Source organism: Desmodus rotundus, chromosome 11 (genome assembly GCF_022682495.2).
Source record: "Desmodus rotundus isolate HL8 chromosome 11, HLdesRot8A.1, whole genome shotgun sequence".
NCBI classification, from domain to species: Eukaryota; Metazoa; Chordata; class Mammalia; order Chiroptera; family Phyllostomidae; genus Desmodus; species Desmodus rotundus.
The window spans coordinates 78,943,391-78,961,706 of NC_071397.1; the positions used below are offsets into that span (position 1 = coordinate 78,943,391).

At 36.4% G+C, this 18,316-nt stretch overlaps 1 protein-coding gene across 1 annotated transcript in view; it reads right to left on the minus strand.

Moving 5' to 3' along the window:
* Positions 1-540: 540 nt before the first annotated feature.
* Positions 541-18,316, minus strand: part of MOXD1 (monooxygenase DBH like 1) — a 71,753-nt gene continuing 53,977 nt past the window's right edge. The window contains exons 8-12 of the mRNA XM_024552175.3: positions 16,784-16,975; positions 15,230-15,289; positions 10,358-10,500; positions 2,270-2,438; positions 541-1,797 (exon numbers count right to left, since the gene is read on the minus strand). Coding sequence (XP_024407943.2) covers positions 1,627-1,797; positions 2,270-2,438; positions 10,358-10,500; positions 15,230-15,289; positions 16,784-16,975 — 735 coding nt within the window. The 3' untranslated portion in view covers positions 541-1,626. The remainder of the gene's footprint in view (positions 1,798-2,269; positions 2,439-10,357; positions 10,501-15,229; positions 15,290-16,783; positions 16,976-18,316) is intronic.

Sequence of the window (18,316 nt, forward strand, 5' to 3'; positions counted from 1 at the left end):
GCTCCAAAAACACAAGCTTCCAAAAGCTGTGCATTGTTTTCTAGCCTGTATGTTTACCTTCCTTAGCAAGAACAATGGGCACAAATATAATATTACATAATTTCCAAAGGAAATCATTTCACTTTGACACCTCAGAGTCAGATGTTCTGAAGAAAAAATAAACATAAAATTTCAGATAGAGAGTGTTTGGGATTATCATATTTCTTATTTAAATATTTGGATGGAAAATCATAGAATCTGATATAGCAGTTAAATAAAAAATAATATTTGACTATAAAATATGGCTCATAAATATTACAGACATTTCATTATATGGGCAAAATTCTTAGAATCAGGAAGGAAACACTCCAAAACATAATATTTATTTAAAAGACAGTATATAGTTTGTGTTGAAGACATTGTTTGTCTGGCAGAAAGGGCTTAAATGTGAAATAGAAAAATGCAGCCTATTTAATTGATTTGACTGGAAACATCCGTATGGAATCACCTTCTCTCAAGGAATGTATAAGATACCACACAAAATTTAATTTTATTGAGTTTATTAATATGATCCAAACTTAAGAAATGAGGGAAGGACACAAAACAAGATTTAGCTAAATTATACAAAGAAAACCAAAAAAGTCACAAGATTTTCCATTGGTAACAGTTTTATTCTGGAAAGTCAGTCTATTAACTAATATAGAAATAAATCTACGATAGCAACTGTGACTCAAATCGAGCCAGTATGCAGCATGTGTGACACCCAATGGCCGTCACTGAGGTACCACACGGACCTCACACCCTCCTCGGCTGCTCACCCACACTGTCTGGCCTTTGACCTGGAACCTCAAAACAGACCCCTCACAGCACAGGGTTTGCAGCCAGCTACATTTTCTCCTTAGCCTACAGTCAGGTAGGTGCCATTTCCATATTTCCTGTAGCCTCTTTCTTTTTGGACAGTGACACATCTTAAGGAAACACGCCTCTGGCCAGTGCCGAGCAGGGAATGGTACGGAAGTAGTCTGAGATGGGTGTGGGTAGTTAGGGGGCAGCGATAGACTCAGGTACACAAAGAGATTGGAATGGTGCCATCAACAAGCACTGTGGTATGGGACCCACAGATAATCACAGGGAAGGACAGAACTGGATAACATGGAAAGACAGGAGGGACCCTTGTTCCACTTGGGAAGTCACACCCAAAGAATGATAAAGAAGAGGAAAACCGCAATGGGGAAAGAGAACTTCCTTTTACATTTCTAAGATGAAAGTATTTTTAAAAAAGGAATATAGAAGCCAAAGAAAAATTAAAAGGTAAAATAGCAATCATGAGTGTTTAAATAAAATGCAATACAGAGGTAAATAAAGATTTCTTTTACTTCCACTTGACTTTGCCCAAATTTTTATAAAGTAACATTGCCAGGCCAGTTTTGCTTTATTGGAGATTGATCCATTTTATCAGGCGTTTCTGAGGAAAGGAGGAGAACCTGTGACATCTCTCAGGTGCACTGGGAGAGTGGGGAGGAAGGGAGTGTATGAAAGGTAAGTCTCCACCGTCTTCACACTCGCTCCTCAGGCCCAAAGTGGTTTGACTTTCAGTTAAATGACAGTTTTGGATCACAGAAAACACCCTCACCAAGTACTGCAGAATTAGGCCCACAAGTGTAAGCGGCTCAGCATGCTGCCCAGGACCATGAAGCACACCAGCAGCCTGAGAGAGGAGTTTCTGTGTGGAGACGAGGAAGGAGAGTCGCACACCAACGGTTCTGCTCCCCCATACGGCCTTTCTATGTCTGGAGGTAATGCTGTCATCCCTTGGATCTGAAAACAAAAGAGCAGACAATGCCAACGAGTGCATGATTTAAGAGCAGGGCTGGGGCCACGCTCGCACAGTCCTTTCACTTCTCCAGGGATCAGAGCGGTGGGGGGTGGAGGGACAGAGGGCTGCTGAACCTGTCAAACATCAGGAGAGTCACCACCTTACGGGATTTGAGGGACGTGCAGAGGAGGGCCCGACACACCTCTGGGACAGAAGACATACAAAGCAGGCTCCGTTGGTTGCTTTCTGAAACTCTCATCTCATCCTATTGCTGCTTCCCTACAACTTCCATTCTAGAGTAAGTTTCCCTCTTTAAAGGGAGTGAAATCAGGAGGTTTTAGTCAACACAAGTAATCATTATCAGCTGGATTTGTTGCATTTATGGATATTTGTTCCTTAGATTTTACCTGTTGTGGATTCAAGGTAAAATGTGACATATGGTTTCCCCAAAGATTAAAACAAAGTAGGGCTCACCGACCACTCTGCATTGTCTGTCTTGGAGCATCTCACGTTCACCGGCAGGCTAAGGACAAGCTTGTTGAAGGACAGACCTCCCTTTGTAGTCCATTTAAACTTATCCATTGCCTCCATGAAGGAAAGGTTTTTATATTGCTTGGGGCTTTTGATAATGAAAGGCCAGGTTCTGAATTTAAAATAAAAAATGCACAATTAGTCATATTCAGAATAAAAGTATTCCATGTTTCCACTCCTCTCCAACATTCTAAAATAGACTTCATTCTTGTTCATTTTTACAAACGTAGATGACCTAATGCAAAGCATTGATGAAATCATCAGCAGTTACCAGAGGAAATACATACCAATAAGGAGGAGTCTTTTTCAACAAAGAAATTCCTTGTTTTAGTAGGAGATGAATATTACTTTTAGACAAATAATTTTGGCTTCCCCAGACTCTCATAGTTCCTCATTTATTTGTTTTGTCTCTAGTTAACAATATAACTGGTAAACAGACAGTTCTAAATAGTGTAATGCTAATGTGTAATTTAAAAATGTGTTGAATCTTTACAGGGACAGTAACGAGACAGAAATTTCAATTCCACACACATTTTTACATTTTTACATTAGAGAAGCCTGACCTCTAGTGGCTGCCCTGTACTGGCTTGCTTACAGGGAGATACACTCAAAAGATTTGAGAATGAACCAGTGCTTTTAAAATTTTACTGCAGAAAAAAAATATTCTCTAGATGATAGGCTTTGCTTCTTACTTGGCTGCTGTCAAAACAAATAAACAAAAACCATGTTAAATGTCCAAGAAAGAAAGAACACAGAAGAATGACATGAATTGCTTGAAAACATACTCTTCATTAGATAAAAGTTTATATTATTGATTCTTGAAAAAAGAAAAAGTATAAATGTTGACACACAACACAAAGTTACAAGAACTAACCATGGACCTTCCAGGAGACCGTCGTGGGGAGCCAGCAGGTATCTGGCTCCATGACGCCCCAAGAGGATGTTCCATTAATTACCAAATAATTAACTCCAGCTGAGGAATCTACATTTTAATATTCGGTCTTCACAGTTTCTTCTCTTACATACATAACCTAGTCAGACATGTTGATATTATCTTTTAAAGTAAGTTAAAAATCCTTTATTAATTTTTTAGAGTTGTAAAGATAAATTTGTAATGTCTAAATTAAAATTATGTCTTCCATACTCTAGTAAGTAATGCAATGAAAAAGCAATGCATAATACATGGTGACTTTTCTACTCTTTAGTCCTAACTTCCTTTTTTCCTTTCATTAAAGTCAATATATCTTGGTTGAGTTTTAAATGCATTTTGTACAGAGACTTTAAAATCGAATGTCATAAAGAAAAATCATCAGCATCACATTACATTAAGCATTTCCACCAATGCCCTAGAATCTATTGCATTTTAAAAATTAAACCGCTGTGAAGACTTGTAGAGAGAAATATCAGAATTGGTACAAAATAAAAACTTGAGACTATTATGTTTACATACAATGTCCTTTTAAATATAATAAAAGCTACATCTAGATTTTATTAAATATAAAATAGTTTTTAAATAGAATATTAAAATACAATTTACTTTTCAAAAGGGCAAGGTATCTATCTGGAAAAAAAAGAAAATCAACTTCATAATTAGGGAAATACTGGGGGGCGGGGCATGGGAGGGTCGCGAAGAGAGGAATCATCAGCCTGTAACCACCACACACACCACAAGGTGGCACTAGAATCCCTACTAATAATCCTAGGTGGCCTAAATCCTCTGAATTTTCTGCAGACTTGCTGATAAAAATGAATATGTATTATCGTACATTGATAAGCTTTGCCGCTAGAATTTATTAGCAAACTGGGATTTTTTGACATGAGGTATAAAGACATTTGTTAACTTACTGTACATATGTGGGGAAGATGTAAAAAGGGAAAACCCACAGATTCATATGTAGGGGACAGCATAGCATGACTCATAACCGGGGGACACAGTCAGCAGCCTCTCCGGGAGGGCAGCATTGTCTAATGATCACTGTCTCCTTTCCACTCCTACTAACTTTGTTCCCGCCCCTACTCTATCTAAAATAACGCCCCACTGTCACCTCCAGCCTATCCTCACCGCGCTTTACCCCTGCGGAAAAGAGGACAAAACAAAGAGGAAATCTCCTGAGAAAGTGAATATTTTTATCTTGAATATTTTCCCTTATAAGACTAAGCTTTCAGCCAGAAATACGTAACCTTGAACTAGCATGTTCTTCTGCTATCACTGAGACTGAGAGTTGGGAATATCTTGAATGTTCTAGAAATTAAAAGTTACATTTCTGCACATCTGGGCAGTATGCAAACATCGACCCAAACAAATACTTTAAAAAGGGTAGTATTTCTGTATCACTGTAGTTGATAAAAATAAATCACATTAATAATTTGATGTTAATGAATAAGTTTTCTTTGAAATTTTAATCTAATTGACAGGTTGATTTAAAATATATTCAAAAATAAAATAGTAATTTGGGAAAAAGAAAAAAATGACATTTGGGGACTCACACCCTCTTATTGGAGGACAAACTATAAAATTGTAATACTTGAGTGTGGTATTATATTAAAGCTAAATGTATACAGCAATGGTACAGAATTCAGAGTCCAAAAATGGTCAACACATGGATAAATGGTTTTCAACAAGCATTCCAGTGTGATTCAATAGGAAAAAGGCAGGTTTTCTCCATCATGTTGGTTCTTGAACAACTCGATGTCCATGTGAATAACAACTAACCTTATATGTATCTCACACAGACATTTATTCAAAATGTACCATGAACCAAGATGTAGAGCCTCAAACTATAAACTTCTTAGCTTAAAAAAAAAGGAGAAAATCTTCACGACCTTAGGTAGGCAAATATTCCTTACATAGGATATCAAAAGTACAAAACAAACCATAAATGATAAAATGGATTCCAAAAACTACAGTTAAAAATGAAAATCAAACCACAGACTGGGAGAAATTACTTGTAAAAATATATCTGACAAAGGACTTATATCCAAGTATACAGAACTCTTTAAAACTATGAAGAACTCCTACAAGTCAATAATAAGACAAATAACCCAACTAAACAATGGACAAAGATTTGAACAATTAAAGAGGAACATATATACATATAAATGACCAACAGGCATGTGAAAAGAGGCTCAAGATTGTGAGTCACAAGGGAAATGGAAAATACAACTGCAATATGATATCACATTACATACATATTAAAATAGATAAAATTTAAAATACTGAAAACACAAACATTGGGAAGAATATTAAACAATAGGAGCTCTTATACATTCCTGGTGAGAACGTAAAAAGGTCCACCATTTTGGGTAAAATTTTGAGAGTCTTAGGAAATAAATGTAAACTTAGTATATGATGCAGTGATTTCACCACTAGGTATTATCCCTAGATGCTCAGCAAGGAGACATACATGTTCACTGAAACTTTTGTGATCAAGGACAAACGTCCATTCATCCACAGAAATCTCCAAAGGGGGTGGGGAGGAATGATCCCACAGTGTTATACCCAGCCAAGTTCTGTCCAGGTGTAAATGGAGAAATTCTCAAATGTAAAAGAACTCTGGGCACAAAACACCTGGACGTCCTTCTTGATTTAACAAGTTGAGACCAAAATTCCAATGAATCAAATTAAAAAACTCAAAAAGGCAGAAATCATATGAAGATTCAGGATTATCACTGAATCTATTTTAAAATTAAAGTTGCATTAAATATTGTTAGAATGAAGTTTCAAAATTAAATGTAAAAAATTAAAATCTTGACAATACAAAAATTATAAATAATAAATATTTGGAGGTACAGAAAAGGGGGATGGATACAACGCAAAAGTATGGGTGTCCTCCTCATCTTTTAATGATCTACAATTGAAACATGTAGTGTGCGGGGGGGGGGGGGGGGGGGAGGAAAAAAATAACAAAACAAAAACCAAGAAAACAATCACCCCAAATCCCAAATTTTAAAAAGACAAAAATAAAAACAAAAAGACCAAGAAGAGACCCCACCAGGTAGTTTTTAAAAAGTGAGTGTAACATCTTAATGTTTTTTACAATATATTTTCTTAACATTTGTGAGCCCTTTTATTAACTACTGTCCCTTGTGGTTAAAAACAACAGAAACATTTATTTGAAGTTCAATAACTCTTCAGTTTTAGTTCAGTCTCTTTTTCTTCTGATAAATTAAAGCAAAATTAAATTTTAATGTTTTTCTTTAAAAAGTGAACAAGTTATAATCTTTATAAAATAATCTATTCATTTTTATATCAATATCTACACAGTAAGGTGTCTGTAATAGCTTTCCATTAATGTTATTAGTATTTTTTTCTAACAGAATTTGAGGTGATGGCTTTTATCCTTCGTAAAACACTTTTCTTCATTACCTAAACTATAATAAACATTTGTGATTTTCGCACATTATAAGCAGTGTGATTTTTCATATAAATAAAAAAAAGAAAAACCTCTCTTGATTCTTTTGGAGAAATAGAATAAAAAACACAAGAACTTTTCCATCACATAAACCTTCCTGGAACTGCACTGATGAGTGATGTTTCAGGGAACCGAGAATTGGCATAAACTCATTATCTGTGCTGTCGTCTAGTTTTTGTGAGTTTTTGTTCTTCCTTAAGCCGTGCCAGCTCTGTAGGAGGCATCCCTAGAACAGGCGAATCCTGAAACAGGATGTAGTTGTCCCTATTTTTCAACCCAGTCACCCTCTAATCTCAGGATTGCTATGAAATGTTTAAAATGAAACGGGGGCACCTACCGAATTATTATATTAAAAGCACAAAATCAGAGATTTGGGGTTATATGTGAGATGATATTCCTTTTTAGTGTTGAATTCTGAAGCCAAATTAGCAATTTTATTTTGAGCAAAACAGAAAAAGCCCCTAAACCATTTCCCTTTTTCTGATCTTTTAACCAACACCTTGGGAGTTTGCCCTTCAAAAATATTTGTGTCGCTGCAAGGATGAACTGGACTTGAAAGTCTGATTTAAAGTCCAAACATGTATTTTGTAACAGAGGCTCTTTTCACTCATAAGAATAAACACATCTAACCTGCAGTTAGATGATTTTCTGTGGGCAGTTACATCTCAAACTGGCCTTGTTCTGGGAAGCAGTTCTGTCCTTCTCAGGGAGGAAAACCCAGCTGCAGGATCTCCCGGGGAGACCAGAGGCACGGACGCTGGCAGAACTCATGGGGACAGGGGAACGGAGCTTTCCGAGGCTTTACACAGTAGGGACCAAAAGAAAATAATTCGACCACAGACTGTTCAAAAGAGAATGTATTTTGAATCACCATCTTGTAAACACACAGTCTTGAAAGTCCATTTGTTTTCAACATTCTTTCAAATTAACTGTTGATCAGGAAAAAGTTCTAGTTAATATGTAAGAAATACCCTAAAAGAATAAAAGGCTACTTAAATGTTAGTAGGAGACAATGTGATATCAATATTTTAAAAACAAGACTATCCTCTAGTGTTTTTAGAATGTCATTTTATGTGCTGCTTTGATTTTTATTAATATTTTATTTAAAATATAATTATTTATTTTTAATAAGACATATATATTTATGTATAAATAAAATCAGAGACCACCATACAGAAGCCACCCTAGCTCTGCCATTTCCTGTAAATTACAGAACATTGAACAATTTCATAACCTCTCAGTTTCCATTTCCTCCTCTATAAAACTAGGATTACAAGTCCTGCTCCACCTTTTAGAATTGTGTGTAAATAGCTTACATTAAATCATGCATTTGACAATACTTCACAAACTAACTGATACAAGCATTTTGTTATTTGTGTTTTGGGGCCTCCAGCCTTCTGTTCTGGTGGTTACTAAGTTGTCTTGATAGGAACTCAGAATAACACAGTTATGAACCATAAGTTCAGTTTGAAAAGAGTGTTTTAGTTCATAATTTATACCCCTTATAATATTTAGAAACAAACAGTAGACCATAATTATATTCTCCTTCAGAATCCAAATTTCACCACACCTCATTGTTTTTTTCACCCTCTCCTTAAATACACCCCCTCAAAAATCTGTGTAACTTTTGCCTAATTGCATCAGTCTCTTTCATTGAGAAAACTCCTAATCATCAGAAAGTTCTCCCTTATATTAACACAAAATCTACCCTTCAAAATTTCCACTAGGCACCCTAATTCTTCTCTGTTTTTTCTACAACAACCTTAATATATCCGAAGCAGAATATTCAATTTCTCCTTCAAACAGTTTTCCACACACCATTCCATCACTCACATGATGTCATTTTTCCTTCAGCTTTTCCCTTCTTTGACCAGCTCCCTGAGATGCAATCAATCACCAGTCCAGTGAGTGCTCCCTTCGAAAGGTAACCTGCTGTAACCACTTCTCAGTAACTCTACCGCCACCACGTGGTCCGAGGCACCACACCTCTGACCTGGACAAACACAATGATCTCCTGGTTGCTATTGTTCTCTCCAATCTTCCCCTCCTAGAGTCTCTTCTCAACACAATCGCCAAACTGACTGCTTTTAGTACACTACAGTGTCTCCCCTCTGCACTTAAAACCCTACGTCCTTATGTAGCCTAAGTCCTACATGTTCTGTCCCGCCTGCTGCCAGACCTCTCACTCACTCCCGACCACATTCCACGCTGCTCCAGCCAAACTCACCTTCGTGTTGCCCTTTGAACATGGGTCATTACCCTGACTCTCCTCTCTGCGAAGGGTGTTCTTGAATATCTTTGCCCGGCTGGCTTCCCGTCACCTACATCTCTGCTCAAATATCACTTCCGACCATGGACTGAATGTGTCTGTCCCCCCAAAATTCATAGGCTGAAATCCTGTCACCCAAGGTGACATTATTAGGAGGTGGGGCCTTTGGAAGTAAGTCTCTGCCCTCATTTATGGGATTCGGGCCCTTATACAAGCAGCTTGAGAGAGCTGCTCTTGCTCCGTCTGCCATGCAGGGTTACTGTGAGAAGATGACCATCCATGAGGAAGTGGGGCTTCCCCAGACACCAGATCTGCCCATGCTTTGATCTTGAACTTTGCAGATGCCCCAACTGTGAGAAATCAGGTCTGAGAGTTCCTAAGCTACCCTGTCTATGGTCTTCAGGGTACAGTGGCCAGGCTAAGACACGTCCCCAGAACGGCTTTCAGCACCGATTGACAACAGCTACACTCGTCTTTCCCTGTCTCAATTATTTTCATAACATCTAATATCTTTTATATTTGCATTGTTTGTTCGTTTATCTTCTCTCCCCCACTTGAGAATATAATTTTAACTTGGCAGGAATACTGACCTTGTTTATTGTTTTATCTTAAGTAGTTCTTATGACCTGCAGTTGTGCAGAAAGAGTTAACATGGCCCACCTGAGGCTGCTGTTTTTAGAAACGCCTGCTTGGACGTTTGATGTTTGGCTGGCATCAGGGACTTTGAATAACAACTAATTTGCTATATTACTACACGATTTTCTGTAAATGATACGCGTGACTCATGCCTAGACTGTTTGTGCAACAGTATAGTTTATGCCGAGCACCCATTTTCCCGCCGGGAGTCTGGAATTGAAGTATTTTCTAAGCAGAGGGACCTACATGACCGGCCCCCAGTAAAAACTCTGGGTGCTGAGCCTCGAGAGAGCGTCTTCAGTTCCCCACACTTCACACATGTTGTCATAGTTTGACGCCGGTGGAATTAAGCACATTCGGTGTGACTCCACTGGGGCCAGTTTCTTGGGAGTTTGCACCTATTTTCCTGCTGACTTTGCCCCATATGCGTTTTTCCTTTCGTCAGCTTTTCTTTGTATTTTCTCACTGTAGCTAATATGAGCCATGAGTACAACTACATGCTGAACCCTTTAGGTCCTTCTAGAAACATCCCTGAATCTGGCAGCGCTCTTGCAGATCTGGACAAAGCCACCAAGAAGCTCACCGGGTTTCCCCAGCTGCAAATAACCAAATGGAACAGCCCATAAACAAATATGGTTATAAATTCAATATGAAATTAATACCCATCCTTCTGGAAGTATATTACCCCTACCATGAAATTCACTTATCACTTACGTGACTGGCCTGTAGATCTCCTTAACACCAATGAACTTAAGCTGTTCCATAATGTCTGGGATACTTGCACATCGAGTAAGATTAATTCTTGGGTAATAAAGAAGGTATGAGAGACACATTTCACTCCTGGTGCTTAGTCCTCCCTGAAAATGGAGATGTTTTACTCAGAAAAGCATGTTCCACTAACTGGGGCATTTATAGCACATGAGCCACCAGGGTCATACAGTTCCGTCCAGTATTAAAATGTAATACATCTTAAAGCTCAAACATAATACCAATGACAATTTAGTTTTTTAAAAGGTAGTGACACACTTAAAGTTCATAGAATTATTTCCATCACTTTAAAAGTTGCCTTTCTTAAATGACCTCATAATCTTAAATTTCTGTTTAAATGATGTTAACTTCTCACCACAGTGGACATTTCAGAGGATTATGGGGGTAATTGGTTAACATGATACCAATCAGGCAGTTGAACGAGCATTTGCCTGGTTGCACTGAATTTTCTGTAATCTTGTTGACATATGTATCAATATCAGTAGCTGTGCACCACAGAGGGGCAGATTTCACATTTTAAATCTAGGTAGTAAATTATCTATTAAAGTAAAAAAAAAAAACAACAAAAACCAAAGATCCTCAGAAGAAGAGAATCTAGCATTAATACAGCACATTATCTACACTGTCCAATTTTTAAAAGTTATTAAACATGAAAAGAAAGAGAAAACTATGATTTGTTTTCATAGGGAGAAAAGGTTAATTAGTAGAAACTAATTGTGAGAGAATACAATCACTGGATTTAGCAAAAACTTAAAAGCAGATATAAATACATTTAAAGAGTTAAAAAAAAGACATTCAAGTATTTAAAGGCAAATATTTCAAAAATGAGTGAACAAATAGGGGGTGACATCAGAGAAAGGAAAACAAAAAAGAACCAAATAAAATTCTAGAGTTGAAAGATACCATGACTCAATTAAAAATTCACAGGATGGAAGAGGAAAGAATCAGTGAATTTGAAGGTAGACCAACAGAAATTATCCAGTTTAAAGAACAGAAAGAGTGAAAACAAGGCTGAAGCATGTGAAAACTTCCCAGAGATCAGTAGGACAATTATAAGTATTCCAACATACATGAAATTGGGGTTCCAGAATGAGAAAAAAGAAAGGGTAAAAAAAATTAAAAGATAATGGCTCAAATCTTCCCAAATTTAGTAGAAAACATTAACTTACAACCCCCAGAAGCTCAACAAATGCCAAGGATAAATATTACAAGAGCCATACCTCAACACATCATAGTTCATATTGCTGAGAGTGAAAGAAAAAAAGAAAACCTTGAAAGAGCAAGAGAAAAATGACATAGCACATACAGGTGAACAATAATACAAGTGACAGCTGACATTTCATCATGAAAGATGGAAGTAACAAGAAGATACAGAAATTACATATTCAACTGCTGCAGGGAAAAATAAATTAATCAAGAATTATATATTCAGCATATTATTTATCCTTCAAAAATAAAGGTGAACAATTTAATAATATTGCTCATGATTATAAATTTATATAATTAGCCTTATAATTTATAATCATTATAAGGCTAATGCCTTAGCCTAGACGAGCAAGGCAGGACTGAGCAACGGGAGAAGCCATTCTATGAATAAGGCTGCATCTGAGGTTTCTGTAAATATCATATGTAATCTATCCTTGAGCTGAGGTAGCTACTCAGAGTTTCACCAAACTGTAGGAGGGAGCTGGGCCTTTGAAATCTCACAACCACCAGTCATTAGCTGCTGGCTGCCCCACTAGAGAAAGTGTAACTTTAAGTGAGTCATTCCCTGGCACCAAAGTCAAAGGGAGGGATACAGTTGTGGCTGAGGTTTAGCTGTCTTGGATCTGAAAAGGGAGAGTATCGAGGCAGAGCAATAAAATATATACTAAAATAGTAATTTATTATAGATTTAGTAAAATACTTCATGCAAACAAAATCATACGTAAGGCATGAGAAAAATAACATCCACACCAGCGTCCTGGCTACCTTCTGTGTGCTTCTCTTCAATTCTCCTCTTCCCTAGCCAAACCAAAGATGGTGGCTATCTCAATATTTTGTTAATCTTTCTATTGCTTTTCACTACACTGTACATTTAGTTCACTGATGTAGGTGTCGTTAATACATGTTTAATTTTGTGTGTTCTTGAACTTTAGATACATGATATCACAACCACATAGAGTCAGTTGCAAATTTGGTCTTTTCAATCAACATTATGTTCTTCAGATACATTAGTTAATATATGAATGGCTTTAGGTCATTAATTTTCATAACTATATATTATTTATATAATATATGGGCATATTGTAATATGTTTTTTTGTTTTCCTTTAGATAAATAATTGAGCTGTTCCCAGGATTTTGTTCCTGGGTTGTTACATGTTGCTATGAATATTTTATATATTCCTCTCCTGGAACACTTCCTTCAGAATTAACCTCAAGGTTAAATCCACAGAGGAATGGAACTGGGTAGAGCATATATCAATCTCCAAATTTACTCGAGAATGCCATGTTTTTCCCCAAAGTGGTTTTATAAATTTATATTCAACAGCATATGAGGGGTCTAGTTTCAATACATTGGAATTACAATTTTAAATATTGCCAAACTGCTAGGTATAAAATATCTCATTCTGGTTTACATTTGCCTGACTCTGGTTTCACATAAAATCAAGGATCCTTTCATATGTTTATTATCTGTTTGGACTTTTATTTCTATGAATTGTTTTTATCTTTTGTTTCTATTGTATGTTTGTCTTATGTTAATGAATAATAAAATTTCTTTTAAATGCTGAATAGCAATGCTGTTTTAATCTATGTATTGCAAATATTTTTTCCAATTTAAAACTTCTTTTCACTTACTTAACCATGTGTTTTTATGTAACCAAAAGCTTTAATGTAGTGATATTCATCAATCTTTTAATTCATAATTTGTGCTTTTATGTTTTGTTAAAGAATTCTTACCTACCCCAAAGTCATAAAGATACATTCATATATTTTTTTCCTAAAGGTTTAAAATTTTCCCTCTTCACATTGAAATATTTAACCTACCTGGAACTGATTTTCTGTATATCGTTCAAGATAAAGACATAATTTTACTTTTGTCATTTAGATACCTAATTGTGTCAGTATTTTGTAATGAAAAGTCCATCCTTTTTTACTTATCTGAATGCCATGTCTACCCTAAATCAAGTTTCCATATAAAGGATTTGTAGGTTCATTTCCATGGCCCCTACTCTGTTTCACTATTCTAACTCTGGATCCAAACACACTGTTAATCACCATAATTTTAAAATAAGCCTTTATCTCCAGTAGTTTGTTTCTCATCTTGTTCTTTTTAGTGGTGTCCTCACTATTATCAACACTTGCTCTTCTATGTAGATTTAGAATTAACTTTCTCCATGCTAAAGCTAAAACTGTCAACGTTTTATAAGATTACTACATAGGAGAATATCTTTGTAGCTATGTCTAGGTGAGGATTTCTTAATACCAAAGTCCCAAATCATAAAACCTGTCTGAATTTTCACTGAAATTATATAAAATTTATAGACCAATTTAAATAGAAAAATCATGTTTATTTTACTGAACTTTTCTACCCATGAACGTAGTATCTCTTAGTTTCCTTAATGCGTTTCTTTAATGTCTTGCTATGCATATTTACAATTTTTTCCACAGAGATCAAACACAGCTGTTAGATTTTATTTCTATAGAACTTAGAGTTTTTACTTGCATCTGCTTGAGATAGTTTCTTAAATACTAAACTACACTTAATTTTAGATATGACCAATTTTGAGAAGACTTTTGATGTAGAAAATTACAAATCTGTGAATAATGTGATTTGTCTCTTTGCCTTTTCCTTTCTGACCTTACATCTCATTTTTTTCTTTTCTAGTACAGTGTTGAATAGAAATAGTGATAATAAATATCCCTGTCTTCCTGATTTTCAAGAAATACTTCTAGTCCTCCATTTAGTTTCATATTTGCTATGGATTTTTCACGGCCAATTTTTATTTTGTGAAGAAAATTCTCTCTTATTTCTGGTTTGCTAAGTGCTCTTTTTTCCCCCATGACTGACCTAAATTTTTATGAATGATTTTTTCTTCCCCAGTTGAGGTTATTATACATCTTTTTCCTTCAATCTCTTGAAGGAAACTTCAAGAATGGCACTAATGTATTTTCTAATTTAAACCAATTTGATATTTCTTAGCAAAACCCAAATTGGTCCTAACATTACATTTTTACATAATGCAGAATTTGGTAACGCTTGTCAAAGATATTTCCATGGCGTGCATATTGCTGACTGCTCCCAAATTGCCATTCTCAAGTTTTAGTTTAAGATTATGCTAACTTCATAAAATGAGTTGGTGGGAGATGTGTTCCCTGGAAGAGATAAGCAAGGCATGAATGATCTAATTCTTGAATATTAGGCAGAACTCCCCAGTAAATCTGTTGGATGAAATTTCCCTTTGGGGCAGAAACCCTAATATCATGCAATTCATTCTTCCTTTTGAAGTCTTGATTCATCTAAGTCCAGACTCATGTACATGGTCATTAGTAACCACAGGTCTTTTATTAATAAATATTGAGTGAGGAAAAACTAAAAGACTAAGGACAGCTTTTCATGAACGTGTCAATAAATTCCAATGTAAATGTTACCATAGTGTCATGAGTCAATCTGATAGAATGCTAGAACAGGCCTGATTTCACTTTTATAATGTTTCATGCTCATGACATTCAGGAATTTTGCTTCCCAATTGGAATGTTTTTTAGTCTTTTCTTTAAAATCAAGGTTTATTCCTCCCTTTCTTCAAATAAATTTTAATAATAAAAATGTTCTTACCCAAGTCATCAGGTCTCTATCTTCCGTGTTGTAGCGACACTCAGTAATTAGATTATCTCCCTAAAACATAAAAGTATGAGCTTTCAGACTGGAGTTTTACGCTGTCCCATTTCTCCAATACAATTGTAGGCCGACAGTTTAATTTGCTATATGAAGGGATGCATTAAGTAATTTGATTCAGAAGACCCTTCATCTATTAAATTCTAGGATAACAAGCAAGCAAGCAAACAAGCAAGGCTCTCTGGGCTCGGGCCAGACTCCACCATGTGCGAGCTGCACGACCTTTGGCAAGGAAATGACTCATCAGGGCGCAGTGTGTTCACATAAAAAATATGATAAAAAGAGCACTTATTTTGCACAGCTGTTGTGAGGGGATTAAATGACAAAACACGCATTTAATCCTTAGTAGAGATTAAACACTTCATAAATGTTAGCCATAGATACTAGATATTGTGATTATCTCTTCATTTACATTATTTTCTTTAGAGGTCTTTAGTCATGTCTTTATTTCCTTACAACAGAACTGTGAGGCAAATTAATAGCAATTTATTTTTCCAGTGTTTTCCAATCGTTTGGACCATTCAGCACACATAGAAAATAATACTATTTTAGGCTGCCCACTCAGGTAAGTGGACGGGCTATTTATGGATCAGACACAGGTAATTCTGGGTGCTAGTCCTCGGATTTATCCTCCCTGCCCTGCCAGTCTGAGGGACCGGAGATCAGTATCTCAACACAGTGCTCACAGCCCACCAGCTGGGAAGCTCTGAGATAACAGAGCAAACCTGTTGGAAAGCCCCAGACAAGATCAGGCAAAAAAAAAGAGAGTGAAGAATCTTGACTACATCAGTGTTTCTCACACTTCATCTTTTTACGCTCAGGGTGTATCAAAGAATTTCTGCATGTAGAAAAGATATAGCTATTACTCTCATTGCAAAAATATTATGTAAGAATTGAACTTTTAAGAATAAAATGGGATGAAAAAAATTGAAAAAATGAAGCATCACCAAAAAAAAAACACCCTTTTTAAAACCTTTATTATTTAAGGCACACGATTCTCTTCTGTGCCCTTCTTCTATGACCTCAAGTATTGTTGCAAGTCGGTTACACAGCACAATATAATTACCCATTTCTGAACACCACTGCCAAATAAAAGAGTTACCTTGGTCGTCATGTTTATTGAAATGAAACTTCTAAAAAAGATACCCTATGGAATAAGGAAAGCTCTGATTCACCGTCACCAGAAGTGCAGCCAAAGATTTCAACTGGGGAGTCAAGTAAGAGAAGAGTAATGCTAGTGCTTGGAACCCAATTTTTGTTTTCTTTTAAAATCAACAACTTGAAGTGCCCCTGGGAATAGCAAGAAAAATGAGTTTTGATTTTGGGAAACAGATCAAACGCATTCCATCTGTGCTGTGCAACACCCATTGTGGGTGGTTTAAGAATAAGGATACCATGAGGAATTCATTTCACCAGTAGAAACCTTGCTAATTCTCAGCAGATATATGTCTCATGACTTATAACATTCATTGAGAAAGAACAAAACATTCATACTGGTAAGATTGTTTGTTCTTCTTTTAGATACTGAAACTCCTGGAAATTGAAGTCAAAATTGTCATCATAAGCAAGTAATCTCATTTCCTCCCCTTTGCGAAAATGACGCAGCCTGATGCCTCTGCCTGCCAGGTGAGCATGGAGAAGAACAGCAAACACGTGGACTCCGCTGGGCTTTTCGGCTTCCAGAGCCTAGGGTTGGGGGTGGGGAGAGAGAGGAAGACTTGATCAGCCCATACAAGGAAGTATTCAGACAGTTCTCGCTAAAAGAGACTTGGAAGGACAACTGAGAAGAAAAGCTAAAGCAATTTGAGTATTTGGGCCACCAAACATTAAGAATTTGGATTTTCCATGACATTCCTGCTGGTGTTATCATTGTGAAGCAACATTTATTGGACCACTCCTAAATGTTATCTTTCTTTTTCCTTCTTTTAAGAAGTAAAGAGGAAGTCAAAGCTCCTGGCAAAAATATTCTGGTGTGTTAGCAACCTGCACAAAAACTCTTGAAAGGAGAAATTATTTACGGATAAGAAAACCAAGTGGGAGAGATGCATTAAACGGACTTGCGCATGGTCCTACAGCTTGTAAGTGATGCATGGCAACTTGAATTTCGATCTAAATGACTCCAAGAGCATGTTCCCACTTCGCCAGCCTCCCACACTGCCTACAATCACACCATCTTTTAACTCATAGAGAATCTGATCCATGTTGAAATATTTTTGTTCAATAGAAAAGAATGTAAATGAAAGCAGCCATTGTTAAATACTTATACACGGTTTTATCTTATCCAATTTGTATTTTTTAATATATTTTATTGATTATGCTATTATAGTTGGTCCATTCTCCCCCTTTATTCCCCTCCATCCTGCACACCCTCTCCCACCCGCATCCCTCCCCCCTTAGTTCATGTCCATGGGTCGTACATATAAGTTCTTTGGCTTCCACATTTCCTACACTGTTCTTAACCTCCCTCAGTCTATTTTCTACCTACTCTTTATGCTACTTATTCCCTGTACCTTTTCCCCCACCCTCCCCTCCCCACTGATAACCCTCCATGTGATCTCCATTTCTGTGATTCTGTTCCTGTTCTAGTTGTTTGATTAGTTTGTTTTTGTTTTCATTTTTTTAGGTTCAATTGTTGATAGTTGTGAGTTTGTTGTCATTTTACTGTTCATATTTTTATATTAGTTATTTTTGCTCTTTGGTTAAAGAAGGGAAGGAAACTATAAAGCAAAGAAAAGGGGAAAAATTGAAAATCAATAATGGAAAAAAATTGAGATGAAAGGTAAAGTTGAGAAGGGAAACCACACAAACAGAAAAAGAAATTTTAAACGATAAACTGAAGTGTCCAATATGAAACAGAGGAGGTGGGGCTAGGACAGAAAATGCGCTGAGTCATTCTTATCTTCATAATTCTTTTCCTGGAGCCTTCAAGATTTGAAAAAGCAATCAAAGGTCTTGCTAAAATTGAAATAATGGTTTTGTAGTGTGACAGTAAGAAAAACATTGATAATGAGCAAGCAGGGAATTTTC